Source organism: Glycine soja, chromosome 14 (genome assembly GCF_004193775.1).
Source record: "Glycine soja cultivar W05 chromosome 14, ASM419377v2, whole genome shotgun sequence".
Lineage (NCBI taxonomy): Eukaryota > Viridiplantae > Streptophyta > Magnoliopsida > Fabales > Fabaceae > Glycine > Glycine soja.
In genome coordinates this window covers 3,011,962-3,032,055 of record NC_041015.1, presented here as the reverse complement: position 1 = coordinate 3,032,055, position 20,094 = coordinate 3,011,962, and the positions used below count along the sequence as shown (strand labels likewise).

The window sequence follows — 20,094 nt, the reverse complement described above, 5'->3', positions numbered from 1 at the left end:
TAAATTTGCAATCTATAATCCAAACATATATTTGGTTGAAGGGGTGTTTGTTTCTAGTTTCATATTATTCTCCCATAATCACATTTCTATAAATATTATGATTCAAAATGCTATTTTTGGATATATTTAAAAGTATTTCTGATTGTATTTTAATTTTTTTAGAAATATCTTTTAAAATTAAAAAAAGAAATAGTAAAGGATGTTTATGGTATTTTTGAAAATAACTTCTCTTATACTAATAAAATATGTTATTCTCGTATTGTTCATGGGAACAAAGTGTAAAAAATATGTTAAAAATAAAAGTTATAACATTTATGAGAATTAGTAATATCCATAAATAAGTTTTCGAAACTTATAGCAAATATGGGTATATAATACTCTCATGTTATAATTCTGGGAATAAAACTTTTATTCTTTTAATACGTTAAATATACACACTCTTAAAATTGTATAATATGAGTAGAAAAAACTCCAATATTGATTATAATTCAGTTAAATAACACATTAGAATTAATAAAAATTGGGGTCCAAATTGAATTTTTTTTCTCAAAAATGATGTTTTTAAATGATTTAAAAATAGATAAAGGTGCATATTTGAAAGTTTGCATAAATTAATATTATGTAATTATTTAGTATATTTTTTAAAATATATGGATTATTTTTTTTAATTCATATTTTTTTCCTCATATTACATATGCAAAGTAGCCACAAACTTGATGAATAACTAGTTTTTGTTAAGAAACATATCTGACCATTCTTTCTATCAATTGGGTTGACTCCCAAAACTAATTATACTCAAAACAACCAGCAAAGATATGTTGCTTTTCTTGAATGACCTATAAAGCTTGATTTTTTCAACTAAAAAAACTTAGTACTCCTTTCATCATATTTTTTTTTTAATTGTTTAAGGTTGATGCACATGTTAAAAATATTTAATGGATGTAAAATATTTTATGGTTGGACTTATTTAATACTTTGATGTTTTATATTTGTAACACTAACAAGAGATATTAAATGAAGAAACAAAACATTATTAAGATTTTGAAATTCTAAAACAATGATTTATTTTTAGAAAAAAGTAGAAAGCTAAAACAAGTAAACAACTGAAGAGGTGAGAAGAAGGGAGTAAAAGCCTTTACATGATTTATTTTGTATAAAAGTTTGGATTGTTATTGTAAATTCTCTTATATGTGAATTGGATTCATATGCATATAAAACTCAACCGAGTCCACAAGCCTTACAACTGTAGAAGCCGATCCAGTGTGTTGGCAGCGAAAGGGTGAGACAAGAGGCTTCACCTGGTAAACTTCAAATACCCTAAAGCTTCTTTTCCACTTTCTTTTCTATGCCCGAATTCCTTTGTGGGTTTTGTAGCTCAGTAGTGATTATACTCCTATATGGGTTGTACCCTTCGGGGAGTTTATTCCCTTGTTCTTTTTTCTCAGTTATTAATGAATTAAGTACTGGGAACAATCATGAACAAGTTTTTTTTTTCCCCTTATTAATATAAAAGTTAATATTTTGTAGATTTAAGCTGTCCTGGTCCGTTAACATCGACTTTCACCAATAGATGACGATTGTTTTCCCAACAATTAGGAAATTTTTCATTAGGGTTTCTGTGTGTTGGTGATGGGTGATTTTCTCCATTTTGGTGAGTTAATAAGAGTAATGGGAACACTCAGTATATTATATTGGAAGAGGTGGTATATATACCCAAAATTCATGTCACAGTACTCAGTGGCAATGGTCCTAATCTTGTTCATGAATTACGATCACTATGTAAGCAAAATGTTTGTTGGAAGTCCACAGTAAGTAGGTACCCTCGTTTGTTTCAGATTCCATTGGTGAAAGTCGAGTAGGCACTGGAGTTCTGCTGCCATAGATGGGTTTTGGGACACTGAGTGTATCCAAGGTGGGTGATTTGGTTCACCTGAGAGTTGAGAGTTGACAACTTGATAAGCCTTTTGACAAGTATTTTTTGACAAATCCACATCTTAATTTTTTTTTCTCTTGGCAAAGCTGTTGCTGTTGTCATACTAGATCTGCTGTATCAGTAGAAGTATACTGATGCATAGCAACTATTTTCTGTGAGCTTATTGCATTTGGTAGTGATAGAACCATGGACCCTTTTGGAAATTCAATTTTGGTCAGGTTGAATCTCCCAAAATGTCTATCTCTTACGTATATGATTCATTTTCAAAACTTATATGGAAATATTTCAGATTGTTTTACAAGTTTGAATACATAAACCTGGTTTATTCGTTTGGGCATTTGTAGTAATCAGACAATTGTGGTCAATGCGAGAGTCATACCATTACAATGCAAGTAAATGAAGGACACAACAGACCTTGCTCAGACCCATTTTTACAGTGGAGTAAATGGCAGTTGCTTGATTCTCTTTTACCTACTGGTGGATTTGCTCATTCTTTTGGCCTCGAAGCAACAGTTCAGTCCCACTTAGTGTCTAATTCCAATGACCTTAAGACATTTGTTATCCATATATTGGAGAATACAGGAAGCTTACTCCTTCCTTTTGTGTACTCAGCTTCCATGTTACCCAATTTGGAAACTTGGCATAAGCTTGACAAAATATTGGATGCTACCCTAACTAATGAAGTGGGTCGAAAGGCATCAATCTCGCAAGGATCTGCATTAATGAGGGTGGCTTCAGCTGTGTTTTCCGAGGTTCCCTCCCTCAAAACCATGAGAGATGCTTCTCTGGGTTTAGAGACTGTATCTTTTCATCATGCTCCTGTATTTGGACTTATATGTGGAGCACTAGGATTTGATAGAACTAGTTCTCAGAGAGCTTACATGTTCATCACAATGAGAGATGTGATTTCTGCTGCTACAAGGCTAAATTTGATAGGACCCCTTGGTGCAGCATTGCTGCAACATCAGGTTGCTCCTATTGCTGAAGTTATATTAGAAAAATGGATGAATCGAGTTGTTGAGGAAGCTTGCCAAACTATGCCTTTGCTAGATACTGTGCAGGGCTGCCATGGTTACTTGTTTTCAAGATTGTTTTCATCCTAGAAGGCAAAATGTGGATATTGCACTTAATATTTTGATGTGTAAAAAGTTTGTTTGTAATAGTGTTGCTTAAGTTTTTGAGTTTTCTAACTTCAATGATGCCCTCTCTTCATTTTGCTGCAGATTATGTGATATGTTTTAGACCGAACTAATTGGTACATTCATTTTGTGTACTATTTGTTATAGTGTTTGCATTGTTGGCTTGTTCTTTTTGCCTCCCTACTTTAGCATTCAACAAGAATTAATGTGGCGATGTTTTGAAATTTTATGAGATTAATTTGGTCACAAAGATATTGGTGGTGATCCATTAATTTTTGAGAGACTTAGAGACTAGTATGGTCTTTGAAGAAACATGGTAATGTATTGCTGACATTTTATTGTGTAGTCAACCCAATTTAGAGACGATTCTTCAAAGCAATATTTTGAAATTGATTATTGATCTAATGAACGTGTTGGCTTACACTTTACAGTTTATTAGTTGAAGTATTGTTAACCAATGGCCAAATTAGTGATAAGTATGCATTTTAATTAATAAAGGAAGAAATTAAATTATACCGGTAAGTCTATTAGGGTTACTTAGAAAAAAAAAAGAGAACATGGACCAATTAAACCTAACACTCTTTACTTGATTTAGACTTCTAATTACCTTAAGCTTGACCCATTTGCTAGACTAAAATACTAGTTAAAAGTAATTTCAAAAGAATAAAATAGTAGCCTTGTTATTTAAATAAATTTAATAGGCTTAAATAAGTTCTTGGTTTTTATAAATTATTGATTTTTTTTTTCTTATTAATTTTTTAGTGTTTAGTCCCTAATAAAATAAAAGTTGTTTTTGATCCCTATTCTTAGCTTGGCTTTGTTAAGCTGTGACATGGTAGTTAAATTTCTAAAACAGGATTCCGACTGTTTTAAACAACGTCGGTATTCATTCAAATAATTAAATTATAATTTTTAGCTAATTTCTCTATGTTGTTTCTAAAGAATTATATTTGTTCATTGCTCAAATTCTTCACTTTAAATTGAACTTGCAAACTAGAGTTAGCTTTTTTTTTTTTCTTTCCAAAACATAACTATTAGTTTTACGTCTTAAAAATGAAAAATTGCTAATTTTTTTGGTTTCGTTTGTAGTCATTGCTTCCCACATTCTTCACTTTAGATTGAATTTGCAAATACATCAGCACATCTGTGATTTTGTCAATTGCTAACTTTATTTCTTTTTAGTTTATAATTGAGAAAATTTTACGGAGATTTGTGTTCTAGCCTTTTAGACAAGTTAGCATTGTTGGAAAAAAAAGTTAATTATATGTGTTCTCACACTTTTCACAAATTTTTAATTGTGTTAGAGATTAAGTTAACTATTATCTCATGAAAGTTGGTATGATATCTTAAAAAACTTGAGTTTTGGTATAAGAAAAAGTAGTTGAAAGACTGATTTCAGTACAAAAGGGAGGGAAAAAAAGTTGTAAAACTCTTAAATGTATAGAGTACATGGGTTGTTTTTCCATCTCATGACATTAGATATGCACAGGGCTTGCTTAGTTATGTTGAGAAAAACTATACTAGCATATTTGTTTGTCATGCTTGTAACCGGGTGTCTTTTTTGTATATATGTGGGAGTACTTCCTGTACTATTTGTTCATATATAAATTACTCTCTCTACTTCATAGACATGGTGTCCTCCTTATAACAAGAGGAAAGTAGTGACAATCACAAGTCAATAGAAAATAGTTTTATAAAATGGATGCAATCTTGGTTGCTTACGTGACAAACAACCAAATGAGACATTTGAATGCAGTGGAAAAGAACTCTGGGGAAAATTAGTTTAGGGATTAAAGTATTTGTTTTTTTTTTTATTACAAAAGTTAAAAGATAACTGGTATTTTAGCGCATATATATATATATATATATAAAGGAAATTATAAGATAAAAAAGATAATATGTTGGCAAGGATGTCAACGGGACAAGTAGTGCTCCCCGACTCCCATCTCCATCCCCTGATAACCCGATTCAGGATTCTCGTGGGGCTTCAAAATTAAAAAAGAAATATATTAATTTTAAATTCTAATACAAGTAGATTTTAAAAAGACTTAAAAAGTCTTACTAACATAATATTTAAACTCAAATAATTCATATACTATTAAATTTAAATAAAAAAACATGGATAATAAATTTAATTTGAAATAATACAAATATAATATTCAATAATAATACAAATAATTCAAATTACAAATATTTTTATGCAATATTTTCCTCGGAGTGGGGACCCATATGGGTGGGGTGTGATTCTCATTCTTGTCCCTTATGTCCATGGAGGAATATTTATTTCCATCCCCATCTCTGCGAGGAAAAAATTCTCATATGCGGGGTCCACATGGAGCAATTCCTACGGAATTCCTGTTTATGGGTCCAAGTTGACACCTATATATGTTGATATCAATTTTACCACTTTATTATTTTAAATTTTTATCATTCCTACACTTCTAGTATTAAATACATAGTAAGTCAGTGATATAAAATATACACCTTGATACAATTCCTAAAGGATGGAAAAGAAAAATTTGTTGTTATTTCTTGGATCAATTAGGTCATGTAATTTTTTTAAAAATATATGATTCAATATGGTCCTTTACTTTTAAAATATTCAATTTAGTTTTTTATTTTATCAAATGAATCCAATTTAGTTTTATTATTCTTTCATTTGCTCCAAAAATTTTAATAAGTAAAACTTAAATTGATTTTAAATAAGACCAAATTAAATCCATTTTAAAGAATAAAGTATCTAATTGAATTTTTTTTCTTAAAAAAAACACATGACTTAATTGAACATGTAAATAATAAGAGTATTAAATTGAACTAGAAAAATAAGTTAAAGGAAAAAAATTAAACCATTTTATTATTGACTATTTCTTTATCTCTACTAAGTAAAATTATTGGATTTGTCAGTATGCATGACACAAAATAAATGTTTATTCTATTCAATTATAATTTATATAAATAAATATTTCTAAATAAAAAATTATATTATAATTAAAATTTACAATAAATATTTTTAAACATATAAATTATATTTAAATTTTTTATAAATATTTTTTTGTGATATATTATTATTTTTAAGATATTTTTTTAAAATTCAAATTCAAGTTAAAATTAAAGATGTTAAAATGATAGATGGAAAGCTATTAGAGGTTAAGTTAACCTGTTTAGTTAACATTAAAAAAAGTATAAGATGATATATTATATCTTAGAAACATATTTAAATTTTGAAATACATTTTGTTTCATGGATTAAAAAGTATAAGATGGATTATTTGAATATACATATATATATTTGAGAGATATATTTTATTTCATGGATTATTAGTTTAGTTTTTAGAATAAGAGGTTCAAGAAAATTTATTCACACGTTTATTATGAGATAATAAAATATTTTAAAGAAATGTATTTTCACTTTTATTTTCTGTTTTCTTTAAAAACAAAAACAGAAAACACTCAAACCAAGTGTCATTTTAAGATTTTCAAGAAACTCAAAACTTCTCCCCTACCAATCACCTCCTTATATTAAACAATTTATTGAGTTGTAGAAATTAAAAAAATATATTTTGAAGAAAGAAATTTAAAAAAAGGTCATCATCTAAATTTTTTATTTATCATTTAATTTAGGAATTTCAGTATTTATGTATGTACGATATTTAAAATGGAGTTTATGTTGGAATTGAAAATTTTTTACTTTTGAAAAAAAGGAATTCTCAGTGTCTAACGTAGGTTTTGATAAATGTGCAAATACAGTAAACGCATTACACAAAGAAGTTATTATAATTTAATTTTACCGAACTAGGTTAGTCCATTCCTCGGGATAGACCGAATCTAACGGGTTGGAGCAGCTAATTTTGACATACAAATCCTTAATATGATTTTAAGTGTGTTTGTTTACCATCATATTTGTGTTAAATTCATCCTTAGCAATAAAACAGTGTAGAATCAAATTTTGCACATTAGTACAACCACATACTTCAAATTTCAGTTGCTCTTTTATTACGAGTTCCCACTTCACATATTATGCCTACACGTCATCACAACTTTGTTCTATTTTCTAAAAAAACACATGTACCATATGTCGCAGCTCCATGAGAAAATGATTGAAAGAGAACAAATAGAAGTAATGAAATAATAACATGAGAATACTTTATCTACATAGCAATTAATGCCGTCTTTGAATCATTCAGGCCAATCACGAATAACCATTTTTAAGGGGTTACTTAGGATACTTGATAAGCACAAGAAATCCCGTCTTAAGATATCATCACTCATTGACAAAATCACTTTGGACACACACTGTCTTTAACACCAAGTCTCGTTGGGAAACTCATACTTTATTAAGCTGCAAGAACTTACTTTTGTGTTACACAATTTCCTTGAACCACTTGTGTAATAAAAAGTTGGAGTTCCTTAATAAGGTATATTGAAGTCATTGACATGGAAGGGCAAAGTGTAGTTGTGATCCATGATGCATCTAGAGAAATCAATGTTAAAATCTTTGAATGCTCAGGAGATATGCTCACACTAATTGCCGTCATGCACCAGGTTATTACTCCTAGTAAGTCATCTTCTCTCTCTTTGGTTTTAAAATTTGTTTGCTAGAACAATTCTGCACTACTCAACAATCAGTTTCTCATCCAATATCTATTAAATGTTGAAAACTATTTCTAAAACAAGTGTCTTAAAATCCAAAAACTACTTAAGTGATGTTTTCTCATATTCTTCTATTTTCATCTTGTTCAACTTCTCCATCAACTAAAGTTACAAGCATCTCTTATAAATCAATCACCTTTTATAACTTCAAGAATTCTGTTTCTAACTCACAGCAAGATCACAACATAATTCTGACATACAATTTGTTTTAGTCAAAATCTGTTATATATCTATATAAATCTCAGTTGTACTCCTAGATAATCATTCAGGCTACCCACTCAAGCAATAGCAAGTTAGGCCTTCACAATACAACTGCTTAAATTGAAGTATACATTGAACAAAAAGAAGAAAGACAAAATGATAGATAACTTATGAATCAGTCTACGTAGGTGAAGTAGAATTTGGATGTTGGCATTTAGTTATGGGTATTTGTACTAGTTTATTAAATAACATAGTTACAAAAAATTTGAAAATTATAAACTTGTCTAACCCAAATCTACATAGGAAAATGAAGAATGATGAGGAGTATTTCCTCCAAAAGCTTTCTTGTGGTATATTAAGAGTAAGGCGTTTCAATAAAATTGTACGTTTAAGAGAACCACTACAACTCCACCAAGAAACGCCACCCGGTAGCACCCATGAAACATACACAGACAGTATACCACTACCAGACACTTCAACTGAACATGATCTTTACCTCTTCCCAACAGTAAGTACTAGAATACTTTTAGATTTAACATCTAGTCATAATATAACCATGTGATCTTTATCGACTTCAATATTTTCAATTGTTTTCATTTTTGCATTTCACATGTGGGTTAGCATTAGCAAATGCTTTGTTTTATTGCATGTTTCTTCTCCTGACCCTCACCATCTAAAATGATAGGTCAAGGAGGAGATAATCAAATGAACCAGGAACAAGGACAAACCCAATAGAGCCTCCATCTTGAAGAAGGGTTCTCAACTCCTGATAAGATGAGCATATAAGAAAAAGACAATAGTATTAAGCACATGGAAAGTAAAACAGAAAGAAGCCAAAACTGGATTTGATCTATTTTCTTATCGTTATTTTAAATTTCATCTTTTTCTTTATCTTAATCTTTTAAGAAAATAAAAGTAAAAGATAAGAAAAATAAAAGATTAAAATAAAGATAAGATAAAAAAAATAAAAGAGAATCATAGCGTAATAATATTGGGACTTAACATAATTTGTTTGTTTAGGAGGTATAATTTTATGATTTTTCTTTATCAATTCATATGATTCTATCCTACACATATCTGTTCATCTATTTGTCATTTATTACTTAGGATGACAAACCTATTTTGTTTATTTATCTCTCAAATCTCTTTGAAAACATTCAACAAATAAAATGTGTAAAAATTCAATTCTAAATATTTGTTTGACACATGAACATAATGTAATCATTTTAGATGTTTCTCTCACTTGTCCTTTTATCATTGGTTTATAACCTTCACATAACTCAGAATATGAATTACTCATCTTCTATATCTTTTTTGATATTAACTTACCATCAATTCACCAAGATCATTCATTGGTTTGGAGAAAATGAAAAATAAAATAAACATACGGAAAAAATGAGCTGTATCCTACGACTAAGGAAGGAAACAACGTGAAAGAGCATAACTTAATACCTGGTGTGACCCACTATGAAACTTATTTTGTTGATCACAATCAGTCTCAATATTTAGGATTAAAAAGAAGACACCCAATTAGAGTAACGTGAGAGTCGATCTGGGAAGATACATGATGGAAATAACAAAAAAATAGAGAGGAGAGGATATCAGAGGATCACAATGATAATGGAAATTTTGATGAAAGCAATTAAATGATAGTATTTTCCAAGATAAAAGATTTTGATTGAAAATAAATCTTTAATTACCAATTTATCAGAATCAATTTATGTATATATCAAATTTGTTAATTATAATTATAATAATTAGGACTTTTGACTCTGAATAGGACTGATTGTATTCCACAAGCTTTGGTGTTAATTATAATTATAATAATTAGGACTTTTGACTCTGAATAGGACTGATTGAATTCCACAAGCTTTGGTGTTTTTGACTGATTATGAGACTAATTAAAGTATCTTGTCCCTCAAAGAGGTATTCTCTAAAGATCGAACCTGAATCTTCTCTTACCAATACTCGTGTGTTTGTTAATTAAGTTATATACACTCAATAAATAAGTTTGTTAATGTTCCAGACTGGTCCAAGGACAGTAATCGCATACCTCATGTCTTGTTGGAGTTAAGTTTAGTGTCACCTTGGCCATGGAGTCAATAGAATCAAAACCTAAGATCAAGAGATACCGATATACCCTACTTTACATGAACTGGTACTAGGGATTTACTTTACATTTAAAGTGTGTTAACATTTGGGATAAAGAGAACTACATGCAATGATGACTCCGAGAGACATGAGGATTATTTGTCAATTATTGTATGAATAAACAGGATTATTTGTTGATTATTTAAAGTTGATTTAATATTTACTTATTCTTTTATTTATTATTAAATGACAAATATTCTTACTTGATTTCTTCTTCTTCTAAATTTTAAGATCAAATTCTCTAGATAAGTACATTTCAATCTATATTTTTACACGTTAATCCGATATTAGTTATTTTTAATATTTAATTAAAAATTAACTCGTTAAAATTTGAAAAATATAAATAACATACAAAATATAATAATACATAAATTAAATTATAATTTTAATCCTTTTAATTTTTTAAATACATAATTTTAATGCTTGTATAACTACTATATACTTAACATGACAGGCATGATAGTTCCCAATAAAGTTGAGAAATAAGTTGTCCAGAGTCTGCCCTCTCCACTTTGATTGCCAAGGTGCAACTTATGTATAATTTGTATTTTTATACGTTGAAAAGCTATGACATGTATTAGGAGGAAAAACAATGTTTCTTTTTGCATACACACATTCCTTAAACTCTATTCTAACAAAAAAATGGATTTTAAGAATTTGATTCGAAATTGAACGGGTTTCAAATCATTTTTAACTAAAAATTGATTTTAAGAATTGAACCAATTTTGATATGATTTTCAAACTATTTTTTAGATATATTTCAGTTTTAGAAAAAATAAATCTAGCTATTAAGTGAATTAAATCAATTTTAAAACTAGTTTGTTAAATTAAGTAAAAAAAATATAGTTTAACATTATTTGACCGAACCAATTCAGTTCAAAAACTTGTTGGCTTCATGCAGTCCAAAAATGCTTCTATTTGAACCAATTTATATGAACACCCCTAGTGGTTTATGATTAAAAAAAAACAAAATACGTTATCATTGTTGTAAAATTGTATTTAAGTTACTTAAAATTATTTATATTCCCAGGGCATACACTATTTTTAAAAACAATTAAATATAAAGATTATAAAAATTAAATTGACAAAAATTTCATAAATATGTAGTGGGTGATATTATAATTTTAAAAGAAAAAAATGAAAATATATATGATCTTTATTTTAAATTATTTTTAGAGAAATAATGTATGCACTGACATTATAAATAATTTTACCACTATCATCCAATGACAATTTACTATGACTTAGAAAAAAATAAATTACAATATACTATGTTTAATAAGTTTATTTATTTTTATAATAATTATTTTAAAAAGTTATGTGATTTCCTAACTGCTGGTATTCCTATCCCTTACATGACTTTTTTTTCTTTCTATACAATGTTACGTGATTGGAGTTAACTGTGAGCAAATTTTTTTACATGACTCAATTAGAAGAGTATTAGTAACACATTGTTGTGTTGTTATATGTCAATGGATGGGCATCCAGCTTCTCATCTTTGAATTAAATATGGATTCTTCAGTTTCACACTCAGCTTTCTCTTAGCCAATACATTTGATACATTTGATGCATCATCGTCTTCCAACTCGATCACTAATACTAGAAATATCTTCCATGATCATGTACTTATTATAGAGGGACTTGTAGGATGGGAAATCCTTCTTAAAAATAAACAACTGAATTTGTCACCCAGCATAAACTTATTTGCGGACAAATTAATGATGTCATTGCGGATAATTTCGAAGTATTTCCTAAGTTTTCATAAAATAACATTTTAAATATTTAATATTTCCCAAAATTAATAATATAATTTATCTTAGCCCAGTTAATAAAAAATATAGCAAATATTAACAAAATATACTAACCCCCTCAAAGATGGTCTTTGTATTATTAATGTTTTTACTAAAATTTTCATTAATCGGTATATATACTATAATAAATTTATTTAAAAGATCAACATCACACAAATTAAAAGATCAATTGCAGAACATAGGATGTAAAATATACCTGAATGAAACTACTAAACTCGAGAAGCCGACAATAATAATAATAATAATAATAATAAACCAAAGAATAAATGGCTGTCAGTATCATCACTCGTGATGGTGCCATGAACTCTTCAAGGTCAAAACCAAATGGTATTTTTTCCACCTTTCGACCAAAGAAGAAAAAGAGAAGCCTCCACCAGATTGAAGCCATGCATCTTTATGGATGCTCTTACAAAATTCTCCAACTTAAAATCATGATGTATTAGTGTGGAAAAAAGGGGTAGATAATGCTGAATAAAGTATCCTTAAGAGCGTATTGATCCTTGTCATAATTCTCTACCCAAGTGTCACCTAAAGTATCTTGATTCATAATGGGGTCTAAATTTTCTCCGTTTCCTAAACTTGACTCTCCTTGCATGGAACAATCATCTGATCCTTCCACAATCTTTGGTGGTGGGCAAAATATGGATTCCAAATAGCCATTGCTGCGTGGAGAACGTGGTTCATAGTATTGATCATGAGTCTGAGTCGGAGGATCCTCTCCCATTCTCAATAAGTCATCGTCAAATGATGGCAGGGAAATGCCACTTGAACATTTATCATCACAAGACATGTAATCACCCTGAAACTTTATACTACATATTATTTTGTTATATGAACATATAAACAGACAGCATAGGAAGCTCAGAAAATTTCACAGAAAATTTCTCATACTTACTAATCATTTGGTAGCGAGTCTTGAAGCTGCTCGTGGGAACGATGCATAATTTGCAAATGTGGCGGATGCATAACTTGTTTATCTGAATTATCTTGTTGCTCAAAGGTGCTGTTTTCAGGCATCACTGAAATGGGTGGAACACAGGATGGATGCTTTCCATTGACAAGCTTGTAATTGTTGAATACCAATTCTGGTACATTATGAGATGATGTGCCTGGTTGTGAGTCATTAGCATGCTGGGTGGAAACATTTTGATTAATACTTTGTGGGTTGTCAACATTCAACACTTCTATGTCTTCTGGGTAGAGTGGCAAACCAGCACGTTTCCTTTTCTTTTGTCTTGTGTTCCAAAAGTTCTTTATTTCGTTGTCTGTGCGACCAGGCAGCTAACACATGCAAATGAAGGCACAATAAACACAATGAAACACACAATTCTATTTGCTTTTAAGTATTCAATATCAATACTCTTAGATACTTTACAATATATATCCAAACTTATAAAGCAAGCTATGAAAATCCAATACAGCTGCATGAAACTCATAACTATGTGTAATATAAAACCATAAAAATACTAACTCACGAATCAAGAATGAAAAATGTTCTTGTAACAAACAATTTTCACTCCCAGTATAGACTTAGTTTATGGAATTTACTATTTTTCAATTAGCCCACAAAAAATCTATAACAAACCAAGAAGAAAAAAACCTCCTGTGCCATTCTAGCCCATTTATTTCCCATTAAAGCATGAAGTTGAATAACTTTGAGTTGTTCTTCTTGGGTAAATGCTCCTTTTTTTAGGTCTGGTCTAAGATGATTTGTCCACCTTAATCGGCAGCTTTTCCCACATCGAGCTAGTCCAGTATTCTTTCGCACTATATTCCAGTTTCCCACTCCATTGCTTGTCACATATGCTGCCAATATTGCATCTTCTTCCGCTGTCCATGGTCCTTTCTTCAGAAAACTATCTTCTTCTTCCGCTAAATGATCTACTACTAACTGGTCCTCTTGATCATCCTTAACATTATCTCCCTCTTGTGGTAACCAAGATATCACAACTACTGTATTTAAATACAAAAAATTAAAAGAAAGTCTAATGTTTTCTAAAAAAAAATTATTAACAAAAGAACTTATGCATTAACAAAGAGTATGCACTCTCAGAAATTCTAATGTTTCTGAACTCATTGAGATGACCCAAAAATTGGGCTATTTCGATTTTGCTCATCCTTGGTAGCAACGGATAATTCAGAATTAAATAAGTTTTTTTTTAATATAAAAGAGAAGCGAGTATTATGTTCTAAGAAGAACACCCCACATTTAAGAGTTTTGCTGTGAGGAACTCTTTTTTTAAGTCTTCTTCTCTCTCCCTTCTATGCTAAAACTGGTTAACTATTGTTTAGTGTCAAAACTCTCAAATCTTTACAACATTGATTAACTTACCTTTGATCAGCAGAAAGATGATGCTCATGACGGCCATAGCTGAAATCATATGTCTATACGTTGAGTTTTGACTTTCTTTCAGATTGTATAGTGATGTGGAGAACTGCACAGAAAATTCCCTGGCTAATTAAGAAGAATATATGAAGTCTTTGACTTGAATAAACTTCTTTTTGGTAAATTGAGTTGATTTTATAATGGCAAAAGAGCTTATCACATTTAAATTGATAATACCACTGAGTGGAAAGATAAAGATTATAATAATAAGCGGCTTTGAAAATCTTTGGTACTAGATAAGCCGATAAGATAATTTTAAAAGTAGTATTTTTTTAATATATTGCATAACAAATTATTCACCAACAACATCTTTAACAAGTTTAATTTGATTCCTTTCAAATTATCAGTTGTATTTATTATTTTTTAAAATATTCCAGGGGCAATTGCTTCATTGATTATTTGTTTTTTTTCCCACAAATATAATATGAGAATGTTATTTTCAGAATTTTTAAAAAATTATCATATGCAAAACAATAATTTAAAAAAATATTTTCTCCAAAAATAATTTTCAAAAACAAACCCAAAACAGTAAACATGCAACACATTGATGTTTCCATCTTTTTTCGAAAAAGTGAAAATGTGATGACACCTTAAAGTGCATTCTTCTCCATACATATTTTTTAAATCTTAAAAATTTTAAAATGTGAATTATTTATTTTAGAAAATAGATATTCAAACCAAACACCACCCTTAATTTTTCATGTTTGTTATCCTTAAAAAATAAAAAATCCTAAACATGGGAAACAGGATGTTGCTTTCCCTGATTCAACTTTTCTTTGACTAACAAAATATCATGTTCCTCTTATCAATATGATAAATAAATAATAAACAGGATGTTGCTTTCCCTGGTTCAACTTTTCTTTCACTAAAAAAATATCATGTTACTCTTATCCATATGATAAATAAATAATAAAAATATTATGTAATTCTTAAATTCATAAAAATATTTAAATGTTTTTAATAACCAATCAAACAAATTTTAATCGTTCATAAGAAATATGAATCTCATGATTCTTCCTAAGAATTATGATTCCTGGACATAAATTTTTTTATCTCCTAACAAACACCTGCTAAATTATAAGAGTAAAAGGAATTGATGATTTACATGATCTCAAATAAATAGAATAAATACAATCACAAATTTATATTTCTAAATAATTAAATAACTAAAGTATTTTTCATATAATATATGTCGTGCATAGTTTTTTTTTAATATCTTATGCAACTCACAAAACATGATAAACATGCATTTAATTCGATAAGTATAAAAATTAACTTAGAATAAATAATAAAAAGTATGATTTCCATTAAATTACTTAAATCCCTGCTAAATCCAACCCAAAAATTTGTAAAATTTTATACACATATCAAACATCATTTATAATTTTTTTAAAAAATTTCATGAAAAATAATATACTCTTATAATATAAATTAGAATATACAATTTAGAGAATAAAACTATGGATTTTTTGTTATAAAAAAAAGTCTGTCTTAATATAATTTTTTTGTTCTCTCCTATGGATGTGTATTTAGCACACTACTCTCCCAAGCAAAAATTTCTCTCTCGACCATTTCAAACTACTCTTTTTCATGTCTATCTCTATTTTTTTATACTATCTCTAAATTGAATTTTAATATCATAATATAATTTGTATTAATTATTATAAACTTTTATTATATAAAAATAATCATTTCTGTCCTACGATATAGATACATAAATTAAAATACTGTTACTCTTTATTTTTATAAGCATTTAATTGTTTACTTTTTTATCGGCACTTAATTGTTTACTTGATCCCTCTAATTTAGATTGTCACACGATTTTGATCTTCACCGTTTTATCTTGAAGAAATCAAATACCCTAATTTTAAAAATCAAACAAACACAATCCTCATATAATTTTTTTTTATCTAAAATCTTCGAAATCTTATTTTAAATTCCTAGGTCAAGAAGGCTTTTATAAAAAAATGGTTAAAAATATCAATAATATTTTTTTAGTATTATTATTATATTAATTTTTTATAATGTATTGAAATTATTTATTTATTTATTCATTTTAAACATTAAGTTTATTGACCTACATAAAGAGTTGAGCATATAAATTTATTAAAGGATAATTTTATGACTTATTTTAAAAAAATCACTACAAAATAAGCTACCATAACAATCAGATTATTAGACCTTAAAAATAGGTCCACATCATATAAATAATTTAGACTCAATTCATATAAACCTTAAACTACCTATTTTTATTCGTCTCATGCCTTGAGTAGTCATGATTTTAATTTTTATATTTTTTTTGTAGTTTTTTGTTTCCTTTATCTCATGTAACAAATAGAGTTTTCTATATTAACTTATTATTTGGTTAGCTAATTAAATAATAGGTCAAGCCTATCGCAACATTTTAATATGCTATGGATCGTTAAGTAAGCTAACAAGATAAGATGTGTTTTAAAAAAGGTTATGCTTAAAAGATACTATGACAAATAATAGATCAAACAAGTCCTAAATTTTTAAACAGGTTGAGTCCATTTACCCAAAATGCAAAGTCTTGTTTGGCTCGATGTATTTTCAACCGTCTGTTCAATTCTGGCCATGTATTTAGGAAAATAAACTTTAGGAAAGCAAAGCCAACTTTATTGATTTCTATGTCCTGAGGGAACTAATCTTAGGAGATATAATTTAATGTATAACTTATTTCTTAATTATGATATAAATGTTTGTCTTTATAATTTATATATTGATTGTTATTCTTTTTAATTATATGTAAAATCACTCTAGATTTTAAAACAGAAATTTGCTTTTCCTAAAGTGGGTCTGCAACGTGAATTTGAGTTCAGAATACAGAAGTGGGGACTGATCTAGGGTTTGTGACTGTACATGCTATAAATATAAATTTTTGAGCATCGAAGGAGTGTCTCTCTTTTTCACTCACTCTGCACCCACCATTACTCAGCACTGCCACTCTTCAATCACACTAATGGCTGTCACCTTCTCAGATCTTCACACCGAAGAGGGCATCAAATCCCTCGATCAATTCCTTTCTGGGAAAACCTATATCTCTGGGTAACACTCATAATATCAACTCAATTTTTATGAAAAAAAATTGATTTTTTACTGTTTCTGATATTTGGGTTATTGAATCTGTGTGTGGGTTTTCGAGTTCAGGGATCAATTGACAAAGGATGATATCAAAGTGTATGCAGCTGTTGTGGAAAAGCCAGGAGACTCTTTTCCTAATGCTGCTAAGTGGTACGATGCCGTCTCTTCTCAACTTGCTCCAAGGTTTGTTCCTCTCTCACTTTTTTTTTCCTGCTGCAAATTATAGTTTTGTTTTTCTTTATTAGATTTTGCGAATTTTGATTTTTGTTAATTTCCATTTTTATTTGAGTAGCTTCCCTGGGCACGCTCAAGGGGTAAGATTCAGTGGCGCTGCTGCTCCAGCTGAAGCTGCACCTGCCAAAGCGGTATGCTTTTTCCTTAATTTTATATTTTGTTGTTGCCTTTTTTCTAAAAATCGTTTGTTATATTGAAAATGCATGTATGTATCATTTAGTATTTGACTTTTTTAGTAATTTAGGGCGCTCGATAGCTAGACTTTTAATTTATATTAAAATATGTGAAAGTTATACGGAATTTGTTGTTAATACTTAATAGGAAACTAATAGCAAAAGCCTTATCTTATCTTAATAAGAGTGTGGCTGTTTGGGGGTGATTGATTGCCATGCATATTGCTATTATGAGGGACGTATGGGAATGAGTAGCTCAGTAGAAATGTTAAGTTTATTTTCATACATTAAAAAGGTTGATAAATGTATGCTAAAAAAATTTAAGCCATTGGATTATGACTGCAGGACCTTGCACTTGCAGTTGCTGTTCTGACAGCAGGCAATTCTGCTCCAGTTAGTTCATATAAGAGATAGGAAGTGGAGATTGCCTGCAATCAGTGTGTGAAAGTAGAATCATTACTGGCTATTTTGTTTTTCAAATTTCATAAATGAAATATAAATTAAAGAAACTTGAGCTGCGGGATCATGACTGCATTAAAATTGAATGTAGAGAATCTTGGTCTAAAAGAAATGGACGATGCTGACAACCATTGTCTCTCTCTTTCTATATGTGTGTGTGTGATTTTTTATCTGGATTTTCCGCATTTAAATTTTATGCAATCAGCCCCAGTCATGATCCCATGCAATGTTATTAGACTAGTTCAGGGCACTTGATCACTGATTGAACCAATGACTTTATAATATGTGAATTTGAAATCAAATAATCCATTTGGGTGAACAACTGACTTGAAGTACTTTGATATTGAGTTTAAGAAAGAACAGAGCTTGATTATGTAACCATATTCATATGTAACATAACATGTTTACTATATAGTTCCTGAACGTTATAAGTATTAGCCAAGATTGCAACATTGAAGGCTCATTTTAGAGTTGAATAACACTATAATTTGCTTTTGACTTGAGATAGTTACTTGAGTTTTATACCCCATGCAGAGTAGTAGCAGTTTTGATTGAATTCATCATGATGTGATTACTAAGTGAAATTGTTGTTATCTATGATAATAATATTGAAATGAATGGAAGTACTTGTATTGTAAAATTATATAAATAGACTTTTGACTTTATAGTGTACAGATATACTTATTGTGAAATGTAAGATATTATTGTGGTTGTACTGAAGCTGCTAAGTGAACTAATTCAACTAATTTGATCATTGGGATTTGTTTGAATTTGTCAGGCTGCCACTGCTGAAGAAGATGATGATGATCTTGATCTCTTTGGTGATGAGACAGAGGAGGATAAGAAGGCAGCAGAGGAAAGGGAGGCTGCTAAAAAGCCTGCCAAGAAAAAAGAGAGTACGCTTTAAGTCTCCTGACTGTAAATTGTAATTTGTGGTCCATGAAACATTTCTCAATTCCTAGAAATATAATATTGATAGAAGCCATACTTGAATTTGTCTATTCGACCTAAAATTGCATAGTTATTTGGGGAAAGTAGGAATGTCTTGTTATATGGTAGATTAATAATAGGTCAAATTTGATTCTATTTTCTTAATTTCTCACATGGACTATTTTCTTATCGCTAGATCTTATTTTCTTGCTGAAAGCGTTTGACACTGTGACTTAATTGACATTTTATAGGTGGCAAGTCTTCTGTCCTTCTCGATGTTAAGCCTTGGGACGATGAGACCGACATGAAGAAGCTGGAAGAGGCTGTCCGTAGTATTGAGATGCCTGGTTTATTGTGGGGAGCATGTATGAAATTTTCATAAACTTTTGCATATTTGATGCATTTAACTTCTTTCAAAATTATATTTTATCTAAAATGTTTGTTTCAATTGGTACAGCCAAACTAGTTCCCGTGGGATATGGTATCAAGAAGTTGCAGATCATGATGACTATTGTTGATGACCTTGTATCAGTGGACACTCTTGTTGAGGAACGCTTGACAGTTGAGCCATGCAACGAGTATATCCAGAGCTGTGACATTGTTGCATTCAACAAAATCTAAGTTTTCTTGTTGACTTTTGAGTTTGGCCATTTTCAAGCGGCTGATCAGTCTGTTACTCTTCCTTTAATCGTTCATGTTTGGTCTGTTTCAATGGTGGTTTTCTTGCAAGAATTGTGAGAAGTAAAGAGATATTATAGATATATCAAGTATCCATGTTATGGTGGTTTTCTTGAATTAGATATATGGGATTAAAATAACTGAACGATGTGCTTCCATTTAAATTTTGATAAGTTTCTCAAAACCTCTAAATTTCATTGAATGAGCTTCAGGCTATATAGAATAAAACCAGTTTGGTTTTTGACTTA

At 29.5% G+C, this 20,094-nt stretch overlaps 3 protein-coding genes across 3 annotated transcripts; 2 read left to right on the top strand and 1 right to left on the bottom strand.

Annotated features, from left to right (window-relative positions):
* The first annotated feature begins 1,119 nt into the window (after nt 1-1,119).
* LOC114382956 (urease accessory protein F-like) lies at nt 1,120-3,251 on the top strand. The gene is made up of 2 exons (XM_028342505.1): nt 1,120-1,301; nt 2,278-3,251. Exon 2 carries the CDS (start codon nt 2,320-2,322, stop codon nt 3,034-3,036), a length of 717 nt encoding a protein of 238 aa, XP_028198306.1. The 5' UTR covers nt 1,120-1,301; nt 2,278-2,319; the 3' UTR covers nt 3,037-3,251.
* A 5,344-nt stretch (nt 3,252-8,595) lies between these two features.
* Nucleotides 8,596-14,253, bottom strand: LOC114385238 (transcription factor MYB65-like). Its single transcript, XM_028345261.1, has 5 exons — nt 14,217-14,253; nt 13,485-13,837; nt 12,780-13,165; nt 12,402-12,696; nt 8,596-8,688 (listed from the first exon to the last, which is right to left on the bottom strand). Exons 1-5 carry the CDS (start codon nt 14,251-14,253, stop codon nt 8,596-8,598), a joined length of 1,164 nt encoding a protein of 387 aa, XP_028201062.1.
* A 2,896-nt stretch (nt 14,254-17,149) lies between these two features.
* Nucleotides 17,150-20,094, top strand: LOC114385517 (elongation factor 1-beta 2-like). The gene is made up of 6 exons (XM_028345633.1): nt 17,150-17,336; nt 17,439-17,555; nt 17,665-17,737; nt 19,017-19,134; nt 19,420-19,533; nt 19,626-20,094. Exons 1-6 carry the CDS (start codon nt 17,251-17,253, stop codon nt 19,787-19,789), a joined length of 672 nt encoding a protein of 223 aa, XP_028201434.1. The 5' UTR covers nt 17,150-17,250; the 3' UTR covers nt 19,790-20,094.

Bases quoted from the DNA above. Each gene is read 5' to 3' on its own strand.
- LOC114382956 (XM_028342505.1), top strand. From the start codon at position 2,320: ATGCAAGTAAATGAAGGACACAACAGACCTTGCTCAGACCCATTTTTA.
- LOC114385517 (XM_028345633.1), top strand. From the start codon at position 17,251: ATGGCTGTCACCTTCTCAGATCTTCACACCGAAGAGGGCATCAAATCC. The intron at 17,556-17,664 runs GTTTGTTCCTCT...TTATTTGAGTAG, and splicing joins TCTTCTCAACTTGCTCCAAG to CTTCCCTGGGCACGCTCAAG. The intron at 19,135-19,419 runs GTACGCTTTAAG...GACATTTTATAG, and splicing joins GCCTGCCAAGAAAAAAGAGA to GTGGCAAGTCTTCTGTCCTT.
- LOC114385238 (XM_028345261.1), bottom strand. From the start codon at position 14,253: ATGGCCGTCATGAGCATCATCTTTCTGCTGATCAAAG. The intron at 13,166-13,484 runs GTTTTTTTCTTC...TGCATGTGTTAG, and splicing joins GGGCTAGAATGGCACAGGAG to CTGCCTGGTCGCACAGACAA. The intron at 12,697-12,779 runs GTAAGTATGAGA...AATAATATGTAG, and splicing joins GACTCGCTACCAAATGATTA to TATAAAGTTTCAGGGTGATT.